Source organism: Struthio camelus, chromosome Z, assembly GCF_040807025.1.
Source record: "Struthio camelus isolate bStrCam1 chromosome Z, bStrCam1.hap1, whole genome shotgun sequence".
NCBI lineage: Eukaryota > Metazoa > Chordata > Aves > Struthioniformes > Struthionidae > Struthio > Struthio camelus.
In genome coordinates, this window is record NC_090982.1 from 71,237,893 (window position 1) to 71,255,484 (window position 17,592).

The 17,592-nt window shown below is 36.9% G+C and overlaps 1 protein-coding gene across 2 annotated transcripts in view; it reads right to left on the reverse strand.

Moving 5' to 3' along the window:
- Positions 1-1,640: 1,640 nt before the first annotated feature.
- Positions 1,641-17,592, reverse strand: part of LOC104146895 (protein mono-ADP-ribosyltransferase PARP8) — a 120,196-nt gene continuing 104,244 nt past the window's right edge. For both annotated transcript variants that reach the window (XM_068926972.1, XM_068926973.1), the window contains 9 exons: positions 17,419-17,486; positions 17,009-17,057; positions 16,060-16,172; positions 15,821-15,893; positions 14,375-14,444; positions 12,362-12,438; positions 11,362-11,431; positions 9,148-9,232; positions 1,641-8,419 (listed from right to left, as the gene is read on the reverse strand). In XM_068926972.1, coding sequence (XP_068783073.1) covers positions 8,317-8,419; positions 9,148-9,232; positions 11,362-11,431; positions 12,362-12,438; positions 14,375-14,444; positions 15,821-15,893; positions 16,060-16,172; positions 17,009-17,057; positions 17,419-17,486 — 708 coding nt within the window. In that variant the 3' untranslated portion in view covers positions 1,641-8,316. The remainder of the gene's footprint in view (positions 8,420-9,147; positions 9,233-11,361; positions 11,432-12,361; positions 12,439-14,374; positions 14,445-15,820; positions 15,894-16,059; positions 16,173-17,008; positions 17,058-17,418; positions 17,487-17,592) is intronic.

Consider the following 17,592-nt stretch of genomic DNA (forward strand, 5'->3'; position numbering starts at 1 on the left):
TAAGAAAATCATCCTGAGGGAGCTATTATGTGGATTAACAAAAAATGCCAATTTAAAATCAACTGTATTTTTTTCATGTGCTTTTCCTCTTTTTCACCTGCTTTCATACTAGGCTTTTTCAAGGTACTGAGCCCTAAAGTAAGTCTTGCTACATTCCTTAAGATTTCTTGTCTTTAGTGATTAGAGAGCTTTCATTGTGTTGATAGCTGAGCGTAGCAAAGCTGTGGGCCTCAGCTGCTATTGGCTTCATTCACTTACTGCAGTCCTATAAGCATCCTCCCAATATTATAGGTGGACAAATTCCTCTTGGAGAGGGCCCTAGCTATGTGATCTGTGCAAAATTATCTGCTGCAATTCGCACTGCACTGTAATTTGCAACAAGGAAGCTGGCCAAATGTGTAAATACATTTTAATGAATACAGCACATACTCTTCTCAACAGCCACAATATCTCTTCCTAGAAGACGTTCTGCTTCTCCTCCTGTCATAAAAGCAGCATGTGCATTTGAAAGCAGCCCTGTTCTGTTGTAATACTTTTGTGTTGCTGCCAATTAATGTTTGGATTGTTAATCTCTCGTGCCCCGCACTACACTGTTCAATAGGTGAATACAATATGTAATAAACTTTCCTACTGGAAAATTGACGGTGCATAATGAGAGACCCTGAGATGCTGTGACTTGGTAATGGAGTAGCAGTTAGGCCAAAGTTAGTACAAATCCTGTCCTTCCTGCTATCTGTGGGTACTGATTTTATTGGGAGTCTGAGATTTCACCACTGATCTAATCCTTGGCTTTGCACGTTTGGAAGTCACAGCATTTTCCAGCTCCGAGCTCCCCAAAATAAGGAATCTCTCTTGCATCACAGAATTCAAGCTCCAGCCTCTAGACACCAATCAAAGGCAAATTATCAGTCTTTTCAGGTAGCAATGATATATTTTTTCCTCTGTCTCATATTTATATTTGTGTAAAATACTTACCAGCATTCAAAATAATAGTATTAGTTTCACTATTGCAGCCCAAAATCTGCAGTAATAAAATAACAACTTTTACAAAGCAAAAGCTAAAAATTTCAAAAGATACAAGTTAATATCCACTCATATATAATTAAAAAATAAAATATTCTCATAGGCAATGGAAAAAATAGTACATTCACTGAATTAATAACCAGTCCCACAAATGTCTGTATATTTTATGAGTTGCAGATGTGCATTTATACTTTAAACATACCCACATTAAGTATGACATGGTTCTTCATATATTTGCGGTGTTTTCATGACAAAACCAGTTCTACAGAAAAAACAAGACAAAGGACTTATTCTTTAAAATCAATTACAAAATGCAACTTGTGACATGCTTCTGCATTTTATACAACACTCTGCATGCAAAATACTGTTTTGTTTTCTGTATTTGTATTTTGAACCAGTGGTGAAGCCTATTAAGATAAACACAGCATGGAAAGCTAGTTTTTCTGTTCACCTAAGTATTTTTAAAAAGATCACTGCAGAAAAGTTTTACCCATAAACTTTCGATGTTGTTGAGACCAGTGAAAGTCAAGAAATAATAGTATCAGATTAGTTTACTTCTTAGAAGAATGTTTTAACTTTGAACAAAGTTCTCAAAATAGTGCCCAAATGCATAGTACTTGTTGAACAAATTCAGATTTATTGAAAGTAAACATTTACATTGGCTACAATCTTATAACTGTTACAAAGCTGGATAAAAGGGGCTTAAATAGCAATAGAAAGCAAGTGCAGTAAAAAGTGAATAGAGAAAATATTTGGCCTTAGTGATCTTTCGGCAGTATTTACATTATGTACACGTTGTTAAATATTTGTAATGACTCTAAGGCACCGTAGGCTAAATAGCAGGCTGCAGTACTATTTTGTGCACAAAATTTAATAAATTTATTTGGAGAAAAAAAGGCTGTAAAATTAAAAGAAACATAGGCATATTCTCATGTTAACATAAAGGAGTGGCTGCTTTTTCCAATTATATCACAAAAGATATAATACATATTGGGTAAATTTAAAAATTATTTTTAGAATGCTAAACTATATTGAACATCTACCTATAAGGATTATTTTTACTGACTTGCTGGTAAATATTTAATGCAATCTATTCTTCAATAGCTTTTTCATACACTAGATATGTTCATCTAAAATCTACTCGGATTCTTTTTGCCCCTGCAAAAATCTTATGCATAATGTATCATACTGTATACAAAATCCCAATGCAAAGTGTAATGGGTAGTAATTTACACTGCAGCTGTCCATTGGCAGACTAACACTTAGCAGGAAAAAACAATCAAAATATTAAATTTGTCACACTAAACAGCAGCTCAACGTATTTTATTCCATTTGGTGTTCCCATCGGCTCTTGCTTCAGCTAGTGAGCACAGGTAAAGAACTTCCATCCAGGTAAGACAAAAGGAGCTCAATGCTTTCTCATCTAAAGCTTTCAAAACTAAATCCTGAAATTCAACCCACCAAAAAATTCTTCTTCCATAAAACTCCACATTTTTTTAAATTTTTCCCTTCTGAGGCACAAGTTTCCCTACACTTGAGCACTACAAGGAATAAATTTGATCATTATTACTGCCCTGACAGACTAGACTCAAGATACTTTCTGGATGACTTTTAGTCCTGCACATATTTTGACTGCTCTTCAGACAAAGGACCTTATATAGCTTAGTCAACAGGCTTGTCTTTCACCTTGAGGTAGTGTTTGTAATGAAGAATTTCAGCAAGACATCAGATTGACACCTCCATTACGCAAATAAAGCGCTGTAGGACCCTAAATGCCCGAAGAAGCAACCTGAAAGCTGATGGGAGCCGGTGGGGCTGCTGCTGCGCTGCCAGCGCGCTGCCCTGGCCACAGCAGCCGGCGGGAGGCAGCTCTGCGAGCCCACCCCGGCTCCATTTACCGTGTCCTTTACAGCTGTTTCTCTCAATCGCCTTCACCAACAAGGTTGCTGCTCACTCTACAACAGTCTTAGCAATAACGCAGCCAAAGAAAAGCTCAGTCCTGCTAAATTCCACCTAGGCCTACAGATTGAAAGATGCATAGGTTTCTACATCTAACGCGATCTCATTTGCAATGGGCCTTTGCTTCAGAAGCTTTTAAAAAACTTACTATAGGAGTGAGAAATGACCAGTACAAAAAACAACACTTAATTTTGTTCAAGGGCCTAACCCTCAGCACCTTCAGTGGGTGTTCGGTACAACACAAGATCAGACCCAAAACCTGTATGTTTCGAAAATGCTAAGATTCCAGAGTGCTTTTACTCCTGCTTAGTTATTTCCTCGTCAGTCACGACAAGTATTCTTTTCATTTTACTTACATTTTCTAGAGCCAAGAAGAAATCCATTTAATTAATACATTGCTTTTAAGTACTTGGATACTGTTTCCATATTTGTTTAGGGGTTTTAGATTTTCTTTTTAAATAACGAACCTCTTCATTCAATCGTCCTTTCCTGGAACTTTGTACTCATCAGTATTGGAAGTACACTGATTATTTTTCTGCAGCAGGAAGTGCTTTATAGACATAGTACCTTTGATATAAGCACAAAGTCTTCATTTAGAAATGGTCATAGATTTGTATTAACAAAAGCATAATCTTAGCATTATTCATCTGATTCATTTTCAGTACCGAAATTACACAGCAACAGTAACAGTTTTTCAAGGGCTTTAGAGAAAAAAACAAGCATAAACAAATCTGGCATCATCAGCTAATTCCTGTAAAACATTAAGCAGAGAATTATACAAACTGGCCATTCTATGTTAAGTAATACGGAGCTAAAGACTCAAGTGATCAAAACAGTGTAGCACTGCTGAAGAAAACAGAGCTATGCCGATTTGTATCAGGTAAGAAGATAACCCATATTGCTTAACCCCTTGAATGCTAAACATCTGTCTCAATTTCAAGAAAGATTTAAAAGTGTATTTTTAAAATTCCGTTCTCAATGTTTAAAATACTCACAGAAGTATAAATGGGGCAATTTATAATTAGGGGGCAACATTAAGGTATTAAAATAATTTTTCCATCAAACCGCTTATATCTGTGGGTTGCAATTTGGTGTAGGATGCAGGAAGTTAGAAAGTTTTCCCAGGAGTGGTCTAGGTTGCTCCATTTTGTATGTGGTTACAGCTAGATAGATATGGCCTCATGCAGATTTCTACCAAGGAAGGTAACAGAGCCTGGGGCTCTGTTTTCTCTCTGTCACTAAAAGCTATCTGTGAAAAGCCTGCATCTTTACAGAGGGAGTTTCAAGGATGGCTCTTATATAGAGGATCAGGAGGAAGGGGAAAAGCTTTAGAAATAACACAGGGCCTTTGTTCCGATGACCCTAGCTTTTATTTTTCATCCCCTGGAATCCTCGCAAACGTTAAGTATTTGGAAGTATTTGACAATATGCAACCCCCGCCCTTAGATAAAACTTCTAGGAGAAATCCTTCAAAGAAAACCTTCTCCTCAGGCTTTTTCATTCCAGCTCTTGATGATCAAGTATTTGCTTCAGTTTTGAAGTCAGCGCTAGAAGGGCTATTTATTTTTGAGTTACAACCCCCCCCCCCAAACCTCCCTCTTTCCCTTCACCTTTCTAAAATGATGAGAACTAACACCTTGTTAAAGGAACGATCTGAAGAAACATTTCCACCTGCAGATAATATAACACCTAGAAGAAGTTTCTGATTAATATTTCACCTAAAAAAAAAAGAGTGATCAAGATACGGCGTAGCAAGTGAATTTCAGTTTAATTCTATTGCTGTTGGTAAAGTGGGAGGATTTCCGTGGGATGCAATCCCATAAGGTCCTGGATTCCCTCAACTCCCGTGGAGTTATGAGCTCTCAGATGATGCATCACTCTATATAGACTCTGGCACCTGCAGATCATGACCATAGTACCTCCGAACCAATTTTTGTCCTCGTGAGGAAATTAACTTAGCTTCCTATACAATTAGGTGCATGGTAAAGGTAAGGAAAATAAAGCTGGTAAGAAAAGCAGCATACTTTCGTGGATAGATTGACTCTGCAATGAGCTCATTGCTCTTCAGCTCCACTAATAATGGGGTTTAACAAGGCCTAGCCTCTCAGGACCTTGCAGGAACAGGTCCTTCTACTTTTTTAAAGTTAATTTTTATGCACAGGAGATTTCTTTAAACAAATACCTCTATATGTAAGTAGGAGTTCAATCAGGACAATCTGCTTCTTAAGTGAGGTCATCTGAGAAAGAAAACCACAGAAATTAAGATTGATAATCACACACCATACACCCTTTCTTAAAGCCTGCATGCTCCCTTGTGTGGCTGCACAGAGCTGAGAGTAAATACATGGAAAATCTTCACATTTCCCTTGAAGCCACAGTGTTGGCACAGTCCCACGGATGTGGACACAGCAGGGAAAGCAGAAAACACGCCCGCAGCTCCCTAGGGATCTTGACCTCCTCTCCTGCTCAGAGGGAGCTTTTCAGGATGACTCCTACAGATAGTAGGAGTAACTACAGATATGGAGGGAATAAACAGAGCTCCTTACACACTGACATCAGGAGACATAAGAAGCTGTTTCCAAAGTCAAGCTCTATTACCTCCGTTACCACCTTGTGCACTGATGCTCTTTGTGCCCCTATATTTGTATGTGACACTGGGCTGGCGTCCTAGCACTGCAAAACCTTCACCCGTAGCCCTGGCTCCCCAGAGCTCCCCAGGGCTGTGCCCCACTAGTGGGCTGCCTTTGCCCCACACTATGGCTTTGCCCTAGCAATCCTTTCTCCTTCCATCCATAACTTTCATATACGTGGGTGTGACCTGAGCTGTTAATGCCACCTATCAGTACCTCGGCACCTCCCATCCCTTTATTTTTCCCCACCAACACTCCACTTGCCTCTGCAGAACTATCCTTCTCCCTGAATAGTTTTGCTTTCTCCCACTGTTTTGCAGCCTCTGTGCTCATCACCCTATGCCTTTTACTTTTGGTCACCTTCCTTCTCCGCCATGCTTTGGTCAATCCCCTCAAAACTATTCTCTCAAGTGGACTCCTTACTACAGCAAGGTCCCCACGCACATTGCAGAGCTCTGCTTTCCTCCACACTTTCCCTTCCTCCCATTGAACCATGTAAAACAATTTTCCAAACAGTCTTAAAAGATGGCAGAGATGTACTTCTTTCCCCTTTTCAAAGGTTGCACTTACGATGGCTCCATATACGGCCAGCACCATGACACCACTATGCAAACCAAGGCTGACTTACTGTCATAGCTATATTCCAGGTTTCTTCCTTCAAAGGCTTCAGTTGTGATCCTGCTACGTGGGACAGGTAATACGACTGCTCACCTGGCTTCTCCCCTTCTCTCAGGGTCATCTTTCTTCCTAAATTTTGAGGAGGCCTCTCAGAGCAGTGGACAATCATTCCAGTAAGTCACTGTAGGATATCTTTGTGGACTTGCTTCCTAATTTTTTGGCTATGTTCTGTGACACATTCTAATTCAGCCACCTAGAGCAGGAAAAACTATGGAGGGATAGCAATTCCATGTTTGCAGCTCCACTTCTGAATTACTCTGATTTTGTGCAGTTGCAAGTTGCACAACCTAGTGCAGTCCTAATACAGAAATATTAATTTCAGGAATCCTCTTTGTTTCAAGAAGTTAACCTGTATCCCAAAACAAGAGATAACAATTAGAGCAGTGATTCCCAAACTAGGGGTCCACCAAACGGTAGTGAAAGCCAACAGAAATTCAAGAGCAAAAGGGGAATTTGCAAACAGAATCAGGTTTACAGGTTTAGATGTTAAACCAGAATTGAGGTCAGCAATAAGTAAGCCTGAGCTGCTAAAAACATCTCCAAGTAAAATAACACTACTTTGCCTGCAGAGCATTTCAATTACTGCAGGAAATAAGGAGAGTATAGCTGGGACTAAAAAAAAAAGGAATCACCCACTACTAGAAAGTATGAAAATTATCCCTCTAATGCAGTTCTATCTAAAGGAAACAAACACTAGCCTGTGATGTGCCATTATTAGGCTCTTCAAGATCTCTATTATGAAAATCACACAATGGAGAATTGAGGGTATGAACTCTCTGGTCAATTTTTACCTTCCGAGGTGGCCTGTACGAAGTGTATGGATGGGCAAGCTCAACTGCTCTCCTTATTTAAGGGTGCGATCCTGCAAGATGGCAACTGTGAGGGCCAAATGTGCTCAGCAGGGCAAACGGTATGCTTTATGACTCAGGGACCGGGCCCCTATGTGTGTTGCCATCCTGCTTACTTGGTGGTAACCATTTATTAAGAGAAAAGACAGTTGTTAGTGTAAAGGACAGAGAGATATGAATGGGCTCAATGTGTCTTAGGAATAAATTAATAAAAGAATTTCAGCAAGAGGAAATCAGTAAAATTTTATATTTCTTTGCATTTTCTAATGTATTAACAATCAACTCAAACATAAAAATATTCTAATTCTGGTGGCACTTAAATATGTGGCTAACTTAAACCACAAGAGCAGTCTCACTAAAGTTAAGGCAAAAACATTAAAGAATGTTGTTACTTGAAGAAATTGCAAAAATAATGTATACAAAATAAATCTGTAAAAAGGATGTTATCTTCTGAATTTCTAGTTGTTTGCTGGGCTTGTATAATTAAAATATGTAACTGAACTATTTAATGAATAGTTTTTTCCAGAGAGGCTAAAGAAGAGTAAAGACACACCATCGGAGTCATTACGTTTCATTTGGTTTCACTGACTAAGTCAACAATGTATTATTGTTTTAACCTTTGATTCTAAATCCTAGCTGTATCTGTGTAAAATAAAATGAATCAAAGATAACTGCAGGTAACCAATCTCTTTAATTTACATGTTCCAGATAGCCTTTTATTGTATTTATATATGAGAATATTTTACTTATTGCAAAGTATCCTGCATAATACAGGTTCTCCGCTATAAAATCTTCTCTCTTGGTTATAATTCAGTCATTCTAAATTTAAAATACCAGTATACAGTACTAAAACCTCCAATTGAAGAGTTTAATGTAAAAATATCAGCACAAAACTCCTTTTCAAAGTCTGTTTATTGTGAGCAACCCAAATGCCTGTTTAATTATTATTAGTTGTAGTATATCAATAGACTTTTTACCCCTACAGCTGCTAATTCATACCATCTTAGGTATCTTGATGAGATAAGAAATACTAAGTAAGAAAACAGTAAGTATTCAAAGGGTTAATTTGCTTAGAATAATAATAATAAATTAGTTTTTTGCATCTTCTTCAGTTCAAAATCCAGCTTTGAGACTGAGGAAGGCTTCCAAATCACATCAATTAAATAAGAGTGGTCCTTTTAACCAGTAGCAGTTTGATTGCCAATGACTCGAAGAATCTCTTTATGAATGCTTGGTTCCTGTGTATTTATACTTGTATCACCCACTTGACCATCTTCATAACTAAAAAAAAAAAAAAAAAGTACAGAAAATGAAATTTAATTAGTTTGTTATGAATTTACCTAAAAAAAAAAATCTGCTTCATTCAATAGTCAAGAGTGTTTATTCCATATGTTAACAAGTTTCCTGTTACAATGCTCTACTGTGCTTCACTGCTATATGCAGATGCTGAACGCTAGGGAGTGAAGGGTGGTAGGACTTCCCTTTTACCTGAAAAGCCTCAGGTTGAATAGCCCCTCTGATAAACCAAAAGGAACCACTGCAACGGGTTAACTGGAAGTCAGCATGACTCTTTTTGCAGGGCTGAGGTCTATGTCAGCCCGTAACATGTGTCATGGGTGAGAGGGGGAAATGCTGACATCGGAGACAGGAAGCCTTCTTCTCATTAATGAATTCCTTAGCTTTAAAACATAGATCCTAACAAAAGAGAAGTTTTATGATACATGGATAGACTTACTAACATGAGGTAACGCTACAGAGTGGGAAGAATCAGTAACTCTGCATTCATTGCACTTTTTCTTCTGGAACATAATGTTTACTAAATCATTGTCACTAACTTATACATTTCCTAGCAACAATAAGTACACAGTGAAATTAAAAATCAAGTAATCCTTTAAAGAATTAGGAAGAAATTTCTTATCTCTTTCATTTAAAACTGTCAGAGGGAAAAACATGGGGAAAAAAGCCTAGAAAAGACAGAAGGTGAATGTTAAAAGAAGTTTTGTACTCACACAAAGAAAAATCTTGTACACACATGATCAGTATTGGGAACTACCCATATCTCTCCATGTTTGTGCAGATCGGATGAGGTTATCACTATTAGGGAAAGAATAAATTTCAGAGTGATGAAAACATGCCTGGAAAACGTCATTTTAAAATAACTGCTCTTCTATACACTTTAAATGGCCTTTTGGGAACGTCTAGTTTTCCAGTGCGTGTCTGTGGCATGGTGTAGTAGCTCAGAGTTGGCTGCTTCTACAAACTGGGAGATGAACTTGATTTTTTTTTTCCAAAATACATTATATTTTCCAGAAAACACAGATGTCTGATGTATGGAAGCCAGTTGTTCACTGGAATGATTTTAACCTCAAGTCTGCTTTTATGGTCATTTGGCACTTCACTTAAACAGAGTTCTTTGAAGGCCCCAAACCTGCTCTGGAGACCAGTAAACAGAAAAAATGAAAAAGTGTATTTATTAACAATTGATTTTAAATAGACATAGGGCTGTTAAACAGGACCTGTGTCAATCAATCAGCCTTTGGCACAGAGATGTTTGGGTCTGATGATGGCTGAGCAAAAAATTAAATGCAAAATACGAAGCCTGAAACTGAGATACCAAGGATTTGGGATTTGAAAACTAACAAATATTTTTACAAAATAAGAAGAGTAGTTACGAATCAAGGGCATTATGAAAACACTCAAACACTTGCTGTACTGTTAGAAAACAGTAATGTATTTGAGCATAGGGTGTTTAGCAGCAGAATGAGAGCTATACATGAAAGAATTAATTTTTTGCTAGATAGAAACTTTACCATGAGTCCATATTTGAAAAGATTTCTATAAATGCACTTAAACACCCGCACGAATAAATGCGCATTCAATTTTTACATCAGGTCTTCTATTAACTGTAATCTTTGACTCTACTCTTTCTTTTAAAAAAATTAACAAACATTTATCTGTTGTAATTTATGCTGGTTAAAAATCTGTTTTATCCATGTTCCCTAGACACTTCCTTGCACAGAAAAATGAAGTGATTATCCACTGAGGTAAAATGTGTTTCACCAAATATTCAAAATTCACCCTTAAAAAAATCACAAATCCATTAATAAATGTAAGGGACAAAAGATACAGGTGAAAAGTCTTGCGCATTCATCTCTCCTATCACATAGGAACGTTTTGGAAAGATGTAAGTTGTATTTAAACACTTTGGGCATTAAAGCCAAGAAAATACTAGTAAATCCTAGATTCATTTCATATCTTTAATAAAAACTTTAGAATGGAAGTTATGCATTTTTCAGTCCAGATCAAACTGCAGTTTCATGTTGATTGACATTTTTGAATCACATCTGATTATTTTAATTGCTTCTCTTTAAAAAACACTGCAAAAATATATTTTAAAAAGTATAAACTTAAATTTTGCATTTTGAAATAATGTTGTGTCCAATCTTACTAATTTTTACTTTCTAAATGTAGAAAATGCTCAAAATATAAGGCAAACTGAGTTTAAATATAGGTATGCATGTATGTATATGTGTATTTTGGCCAGTGAGAGGAATTACGTACATAAACACACACACACACACACACATACACACACACGTTTGGCCAGTGAGTCTAATTATCAGACACATTCAAATTTCATAATAGTTCTTATTCAGATCTCATAATCCTTTATTTTTTCTGCAAACCGTATAAGTTTTCATTAGTTGTTAAAAGAATGGTCAAATCTTTCAGGAATGATTATAGTCACATGTACTGGATTTTAACTTCACAGGATTTCTGAAGTAGTCATGGAGAACAGACTGGTTAGCAGATGAACAGCGTATTTGCCCAAGCAGTGAAAAGTTATTTGGCAATTCAAAAGGAAAGCTGTTATTTCTGACTGTTAGATGTTTAATGCATTTGTCGCAGGTGTCAAATAAGACTATGACTTGAGTTATATTGATGTAACAGGAATATCATCACATTTGAAAGGCAGACCAGACGATCAGTCACTACATGTATATGACAATTTCATGAAAGCTAAGCGTGCATTGTAGGTTTTGCTGGAAGAGGGAAACATTCTGCACTGAAATATAAAGGTTATCTATTTAGCAAGTACTTGTATGACTACCAATAGTCTCTTATTTAAAACCAACCAGTACTAGAATTAAAGCTTGCACTGATTTGCATCCAATAACAGCATGCACATGATTAAAAGAATTTTTCAAGGGTTTTCGACTTACCTTCACATAAGGCTATGCATTTTAAGTTACGGCTTTGCAAAAATTGTGACTGTTGTCCTTTCTTCTGTGACTGAAATGTAAAAACATGAGAAACATTAATTAGTGCAGTAAGACAAACTGAGTAAAAAAAGTAACAAAAGGGAGAGCTGCTATTTTCAGTGTTTTATTCATAAATAAATAAGGAGGTAGCCTTCTTAAAAACATTTTGATTACTTGTTTAGAATCATAGGAGGGTTTTAAAACCCTTTATCCTGACAGAAAAGTTCCAAATTACTAGAAATTGAATAATATTTTTTAGAAAGATCACATTATTACTGATCAACAATTGAGAGCAGAAAAAAACCCTAGAAGAATTTGATCACTGATTCTTTGACCACTGCCTTGGTATTTTACCGGCCTTCTTATTCCTACAGGCTTCTGCTCTAATACACAGATCTCTGAAAAGCCAGATTACACTGTACTTTTTACGTTTTACATTTGACTATGGAGACAGATGTAAGATTTCTTTCTCAAAATTTAGCCCTGCAAATAATTGCTAAGAGTTTGCTTTAGATAAAGCAGTGTTTTACTGGTTTAATGTTTAAAACTATGAAGAAGAAAAACTGATGTGCTATCAGTGAACCGCTACTCATTTTACAGCAATAACCACTCTCAATTTCTGCTTCATCATCCTTCAGTAAAAAAATCTAGACTTCAGAAAGCAAGGCCTTGCTAAGGGTCAAAATGTAAAATCTGTATTTTGGTTCCATTGCCTTTCTAGATATTTCTGCATGGAAAAGCATGCAGAAAGGGTACAGGGACCTGCAGTATACCCTGTAAATTGTTACTATAAGCACTTGAGCCAAATTTGATGGTTGCAATATCTCTGGAACTGTTGATTTCACACAATTTAAAAAAAAATCTGTTAGCTTTCACAAAAGCAATATTGCCTGCTTGTCAGCTACCAAGTTCCCAAACATAAACGCATATGTATCCAGAGATAGTTGATACACTACTGTACCTGTGATGTATTACTGCCCTTGCTGCTTGAAGCAGGTTCATCCTTAGCTGATACCTTCTGCTGCTTCTTGTTCATCCCTAAGGATTTTAAAATCATATAAGATATCCTGGCATATACATACCATAATAAGCAAAGTTAAAGATGGATAATCAAGCAGGTAATATGATGCGGATCACAGTCCTCTGCATAGAGCCACGAAACCTAGTTAACTTTGTCATAGAATAATTCAGTTTAATCCTGCAAATTATCTGTACGTCTGCACGTGTTGCAAGGACCTTAGGAAAGCCAGATTAGCTTTAAGCAGGTGCCAAAGTAGTTAAATATGAGCTTAAATTCCACTGAATTCAGCTCAGAAATGCTCTTAGGTGGTTGCTTAACAGAGTTACATGTCAGCCTGTCTGAGTTTAACTGAGCCTAATCAGGCTAAAGTAGCATACACTCTGATTTACTCTGGACAGAGTAGTAAAATTCTGAGAGAAAGGATTTTAGATATTCCTCTTTAACACTTTATTTATATTTTTAAAATCGCTATAATACTATTTTTAGGAGTAGTTAATTTAATTAAAGGTAGCTTTAAAGTCTGCCTAGCCTTTATTAATTTATCTAAAGATAAAATTAATAAAGTATTTGTTGACCCGTTTGGATGCATCCATCTCCATCTCAGAAATTTAAATATTTATGTTTGTATCTTAGATCTCTCTTGTATTACTCATGTTGCTTTGCATAACGTTCCCCTATTGTATACAGGCCTACAGGCCTAATATTTTTCCCAGTATCCCACACTTCTTGGCAGTTTGCAATCTCAGACTGATTTACAGGGAAATGGGATTCTAGGACTCCACCCTACTTTCTACCAGTATAAACTATTATATTCTCTGTGGAAATACATGCCTCTTTCTGGAGGACACTGGATGGAGTGACAAAGAAAGGTAGAGAGATGAGAAAAACACACTCAAGCTGACAAAGCAAAACTCCATGTAGCTAGAAAGTGATACTGCAGTCTGCACTTGTAGTGAGCCCTAAAGTTTTCATACTTCTTGAGTAATCTCTGAAAAGCTAAAAGCACATTTATAGAGATTGCTGATATTGTAATTCAATAAATAGTGGTAGAAAATGCTGAGCTCTAAAAATGGTTTGTGACATTACCTAAAAATACTGAAAATCAGAAAGCATAACTCTCTCAGAATAAAATATATCTACACACACACATATACACACACACAATTATGTGAACATTTAACACTTGTGATTAAATGGTAAATAAACATAACTAATGGAAAAAATCACAGTATTTTACAATCTCCATAAAAAAAATTCTTAATATATACATTTGTGTATCATGCTTCTATTTATGATTTTCTTTTATATGGAAAACTCTGCATGACTCACTTTTGGATTTACTAATGGGGCAAATTATGTTTCCGCCCCTCCTCATGCTAAAATAAACACACTGCTGTGTACTTTCGATGTAGCCTTGACCTAGTGATACACTTGGGAATATTCTTAAATATAAATATTGGAATACCTCTATTGATTTCAGTGCAACCACTCTCTTTATTGAAATGAGTATGCATTTTGTCAGATCACGTCCTGAAAGCCTATGAGTCCATAGCCGCTGTTAAATTGACAGGCAAATACTGACAACAACCACAAACATAGAGTTGGGTTCCCACCACTTAGTGAAGATCTGTTTAGCTCTATACAGCATCCATCTGTTGGATCTGTTGTATAGAGCATCCATCTGTTTAGAGTTGTATAGAGTCGTATAGAGAGTTGTATACTGAGGTTACTATCTACCTCAATTCGAGTTTCAATGTACTCAACACCTTTGAGCAAATCCAGATAGGTACTTAATAAGGGAAATTAGATTTTGTCTTTTTTTAATAAATTAAATCTTGACCTACAAAGATAAAATTGACTACAACGTTGTAAACATTCAAGCAGATAAGAAAAGCAGTAAACTAAGATACCCCCCTATATTTCTCCAACTTTAGAGTGATTTATAAATATCACCTGAGTAACCAAATGATATGCTTGACAATGGACTAAGGTAGATTCCACTTCCAAACATTGCACCATGGAGCTGAAAAAGAGCACAGTGGTTGTTTATCATTAATTTGATTATCTTAACAAAACAGTAATGCAAGGCACAAGTCCTAATGTGGACAAGTATCCACCTCATCACACTAATTTTTTGCCTGATAATAAATGGTGGTCAAAAAAGTCTGGAAAGAGATCATGCGGCAAATTTTACTTCCCCTCCAGGGACTGACTGACTTGTCTGAAAGGGCCTTTAAAGAAAATGTAAAAAGTAGCTGTTACAGCACAAATGAGAATCCAGATCATCTCCTAGCCAGGGAGATGTTATGACCACTGGGCTTCAAAGTCATCCCCACCCTTAGATCCTCCTTTTTGCCCAATGACCTTCACATCATCTGTGCAAGATGTCAGAGCTCTCATAGGAGTGTGCAAACATGCTCCCACTCCTCCAGACCCCACAGCTGGGTAACTGGTTGTTTTTCCTGGCTTGCTGGTACTGGGGTAGGTGGAAAGTACTGGGCTTAGGATATGCCATTTTTTTGAGAGATATATGATGACTTGTGTAAAATGGGGCTTTACTGCTTGCCTCACTTTCCAATATCTCACTTCTGGGAAAAAAAAAAAAAAGGTGCTTACTTTAGTGAATTTTGGTGTATAAATGTTCCTTCCATGGGGAAGCATCTTCCAAAGATGCTAATAAAAACACCTATACCACTGAGGGGAACTGTACAGATTTCCACTCCTATTTTTCAGGGTTTTCTGTTCACTACCTTAGTTCCCTATTCTGTACACTCATATCCTCCTCTAAGGCTCTAAGGCATGTAATCAGGGTCATGGATTCTGCTCTTGGGGAACAGCTGTCAAAACCCTGATGCTAAAATACTCTGAGTAATAGCTCCTCAGTCCCTCTGGCTCTGCCTATTTTGCTCTGCAGTACTGCTCTCCTGATAATTCAGCCTGGGGAACCAAACTGAAGTTTGCAATAGCTCCTCCCGGCCAGCACTCATACTCCTTTCTCAAGGGAACCAAAGGAGATGAAATGCTTAAACCCAGCTTCTGTAAACCTAGGGTGCTTTTGGATCCTATAATATAGATAGAGTTTATGTGGATCTTAAGTGTGAGATTGCTTTTAAGCAATACCGAGCTAAGCCTCCTGGAGGTACTGCTGTGCAATGCAAAACTGAAACTGCAATTACATTGAAGACAATGGGATTTTTGCCACTGATATAAGCAAATACATTGTTTCATTTTAATTGCTTCAGAATAGTATCGTTTTCAGTGAAACATGAGGGTATTTGCAATCGCCCTTTTTTGCCACCTACGTGTGCACCAACGTCAGACCCCTTGAAAACCTGTCTGAGATTATTATGTAATCAAACATACGCAGGTTAGCTGAAGTCCATTTAATCTATTATTTACCTGCAGCCTGGTATTGGAAGCAACAACTAAGCCGTTCCTCAGGATGGAATGCCAATTTTCAATGTGTGAACCACTGGAAAAATAAAATGAAAGGGTTAAAATCCACAGTGTAAAATTCAAAATAAAATCAACAGTCCGTTTAAAACAATAAATTCACAGTGGTAAACCTCAAATGGCAAGGGAAAAAAATAGCTTTGGCATTTTGGTAACCTTTGATTAATATAAATATATGTACTCACTGAAATGCAAAGGTACTTCCATAGAGATTTTTAGCAGCTCGGAAATTGGATTCTTTGGCTGGTGGACTACTGAGAAGAAGGAACTGGTGGGGAGTGTGCATAAACTTTAGTTGCTGTAAAATACAACAGTGCATGAGTGAAAAGAAGTTGATTAACACAAAAACATTGTATTTCCAGAATGGCAGTTCTTAAAATATCATGCTGTTTCACACAATATATTACGGCATCAAAATACCTATGTGAACTAAGTTGAAATCAGTCTCGTTACCATAGTTTTTATTCCAAATCAAACAGTAAAAATACTTCAGGGCTTACGAACATATATAAGTTTCTGAAACAGATTTCAGCCTGAAATGATTCTAGTAAAATAATTAAACTGAACAATTTCATCACGGAATTTTGATGAGAGCTAGCTTTGAATTAAAGCTCAGATTTGAAAGGCTGCAGATTACTACACCCTTAATCAAAGGATAAGAGGAACACATAACCAGAAATGAATCTCAACATCATCCCTCTAAAATTCCAGAGCCATATTCTTTTTTACAGCATTCTCACATTTCAATCTCTAGGCACATGTCATGTTCATATGTGCATTGCTTTTTACACAATCCTGTATCCAATATTCTGTATGGTAACAAAAACCAAAGTGAGGTTCTTCTCACCACTCTCAGATGACTACAAGGTAGAACTTGCATTTGAGCTACTCACCTTAAACAGGGTCTTTCAGAGCACGATTCCTTTGACCTATTTTAGGTATTCATAACATGATTCTATGACTCATGACCTAAAACTGCCTATTTCTTTCCACTGTCTATTAATGGAACATAGATGACTAGTTTGAATGTAGACACCTACATTTGGCCCTGTGAATCCCACCTAAAATGCTAAAACAAGCCATAAGAAATGATAAAATAAGAAAGAACAGGAAAAGGAACCCACAGACACTTACCCTATTCACTGGTAGCTTCACAATATGTGATCTATTACTAGAAATAACCCTAAAATAAGAAATAGTTAGATGTATTAGATATGATAACAAATCAGAACTTTCTTCTTAAAAACATTGCAGAATGCCTGTCACAAAGAACTCGGCTGCTGGCATTTGAACCTATTTGATCAAAGTAGACCAAATTTTGACTAGAAAATCAGATGTGAGGCCATACAAATCAGCTGGAGGCTTTCCAATGTCTTCAGGGGACCCAGATGAGGTTCAGAAACAGTCCAGAAACAAATGCACTTGCAAATGTCAGCCCTGACAGTGATTCTTAGGGTGAGCTTAAACAAAATTAAACTGGGAAGTAATTACTCATTCAGTTTGGTACTTTTATAATTATCATTTCATGTGGGTCAATTTTATACCATTGTAGAAGAGGATGCGCAAGCGGGTCCTGTTTATCCATCTGCTTCTTTATTTCCAAGTAAGGTGCCTAGAAAACAGTAATTATGCTCTTTATTGCTAGCTGAAATAAAAAGGTTACATTTCGTATGTTACATTGCCCATGACTTCATCTATTAAAATGAATACATGGGACT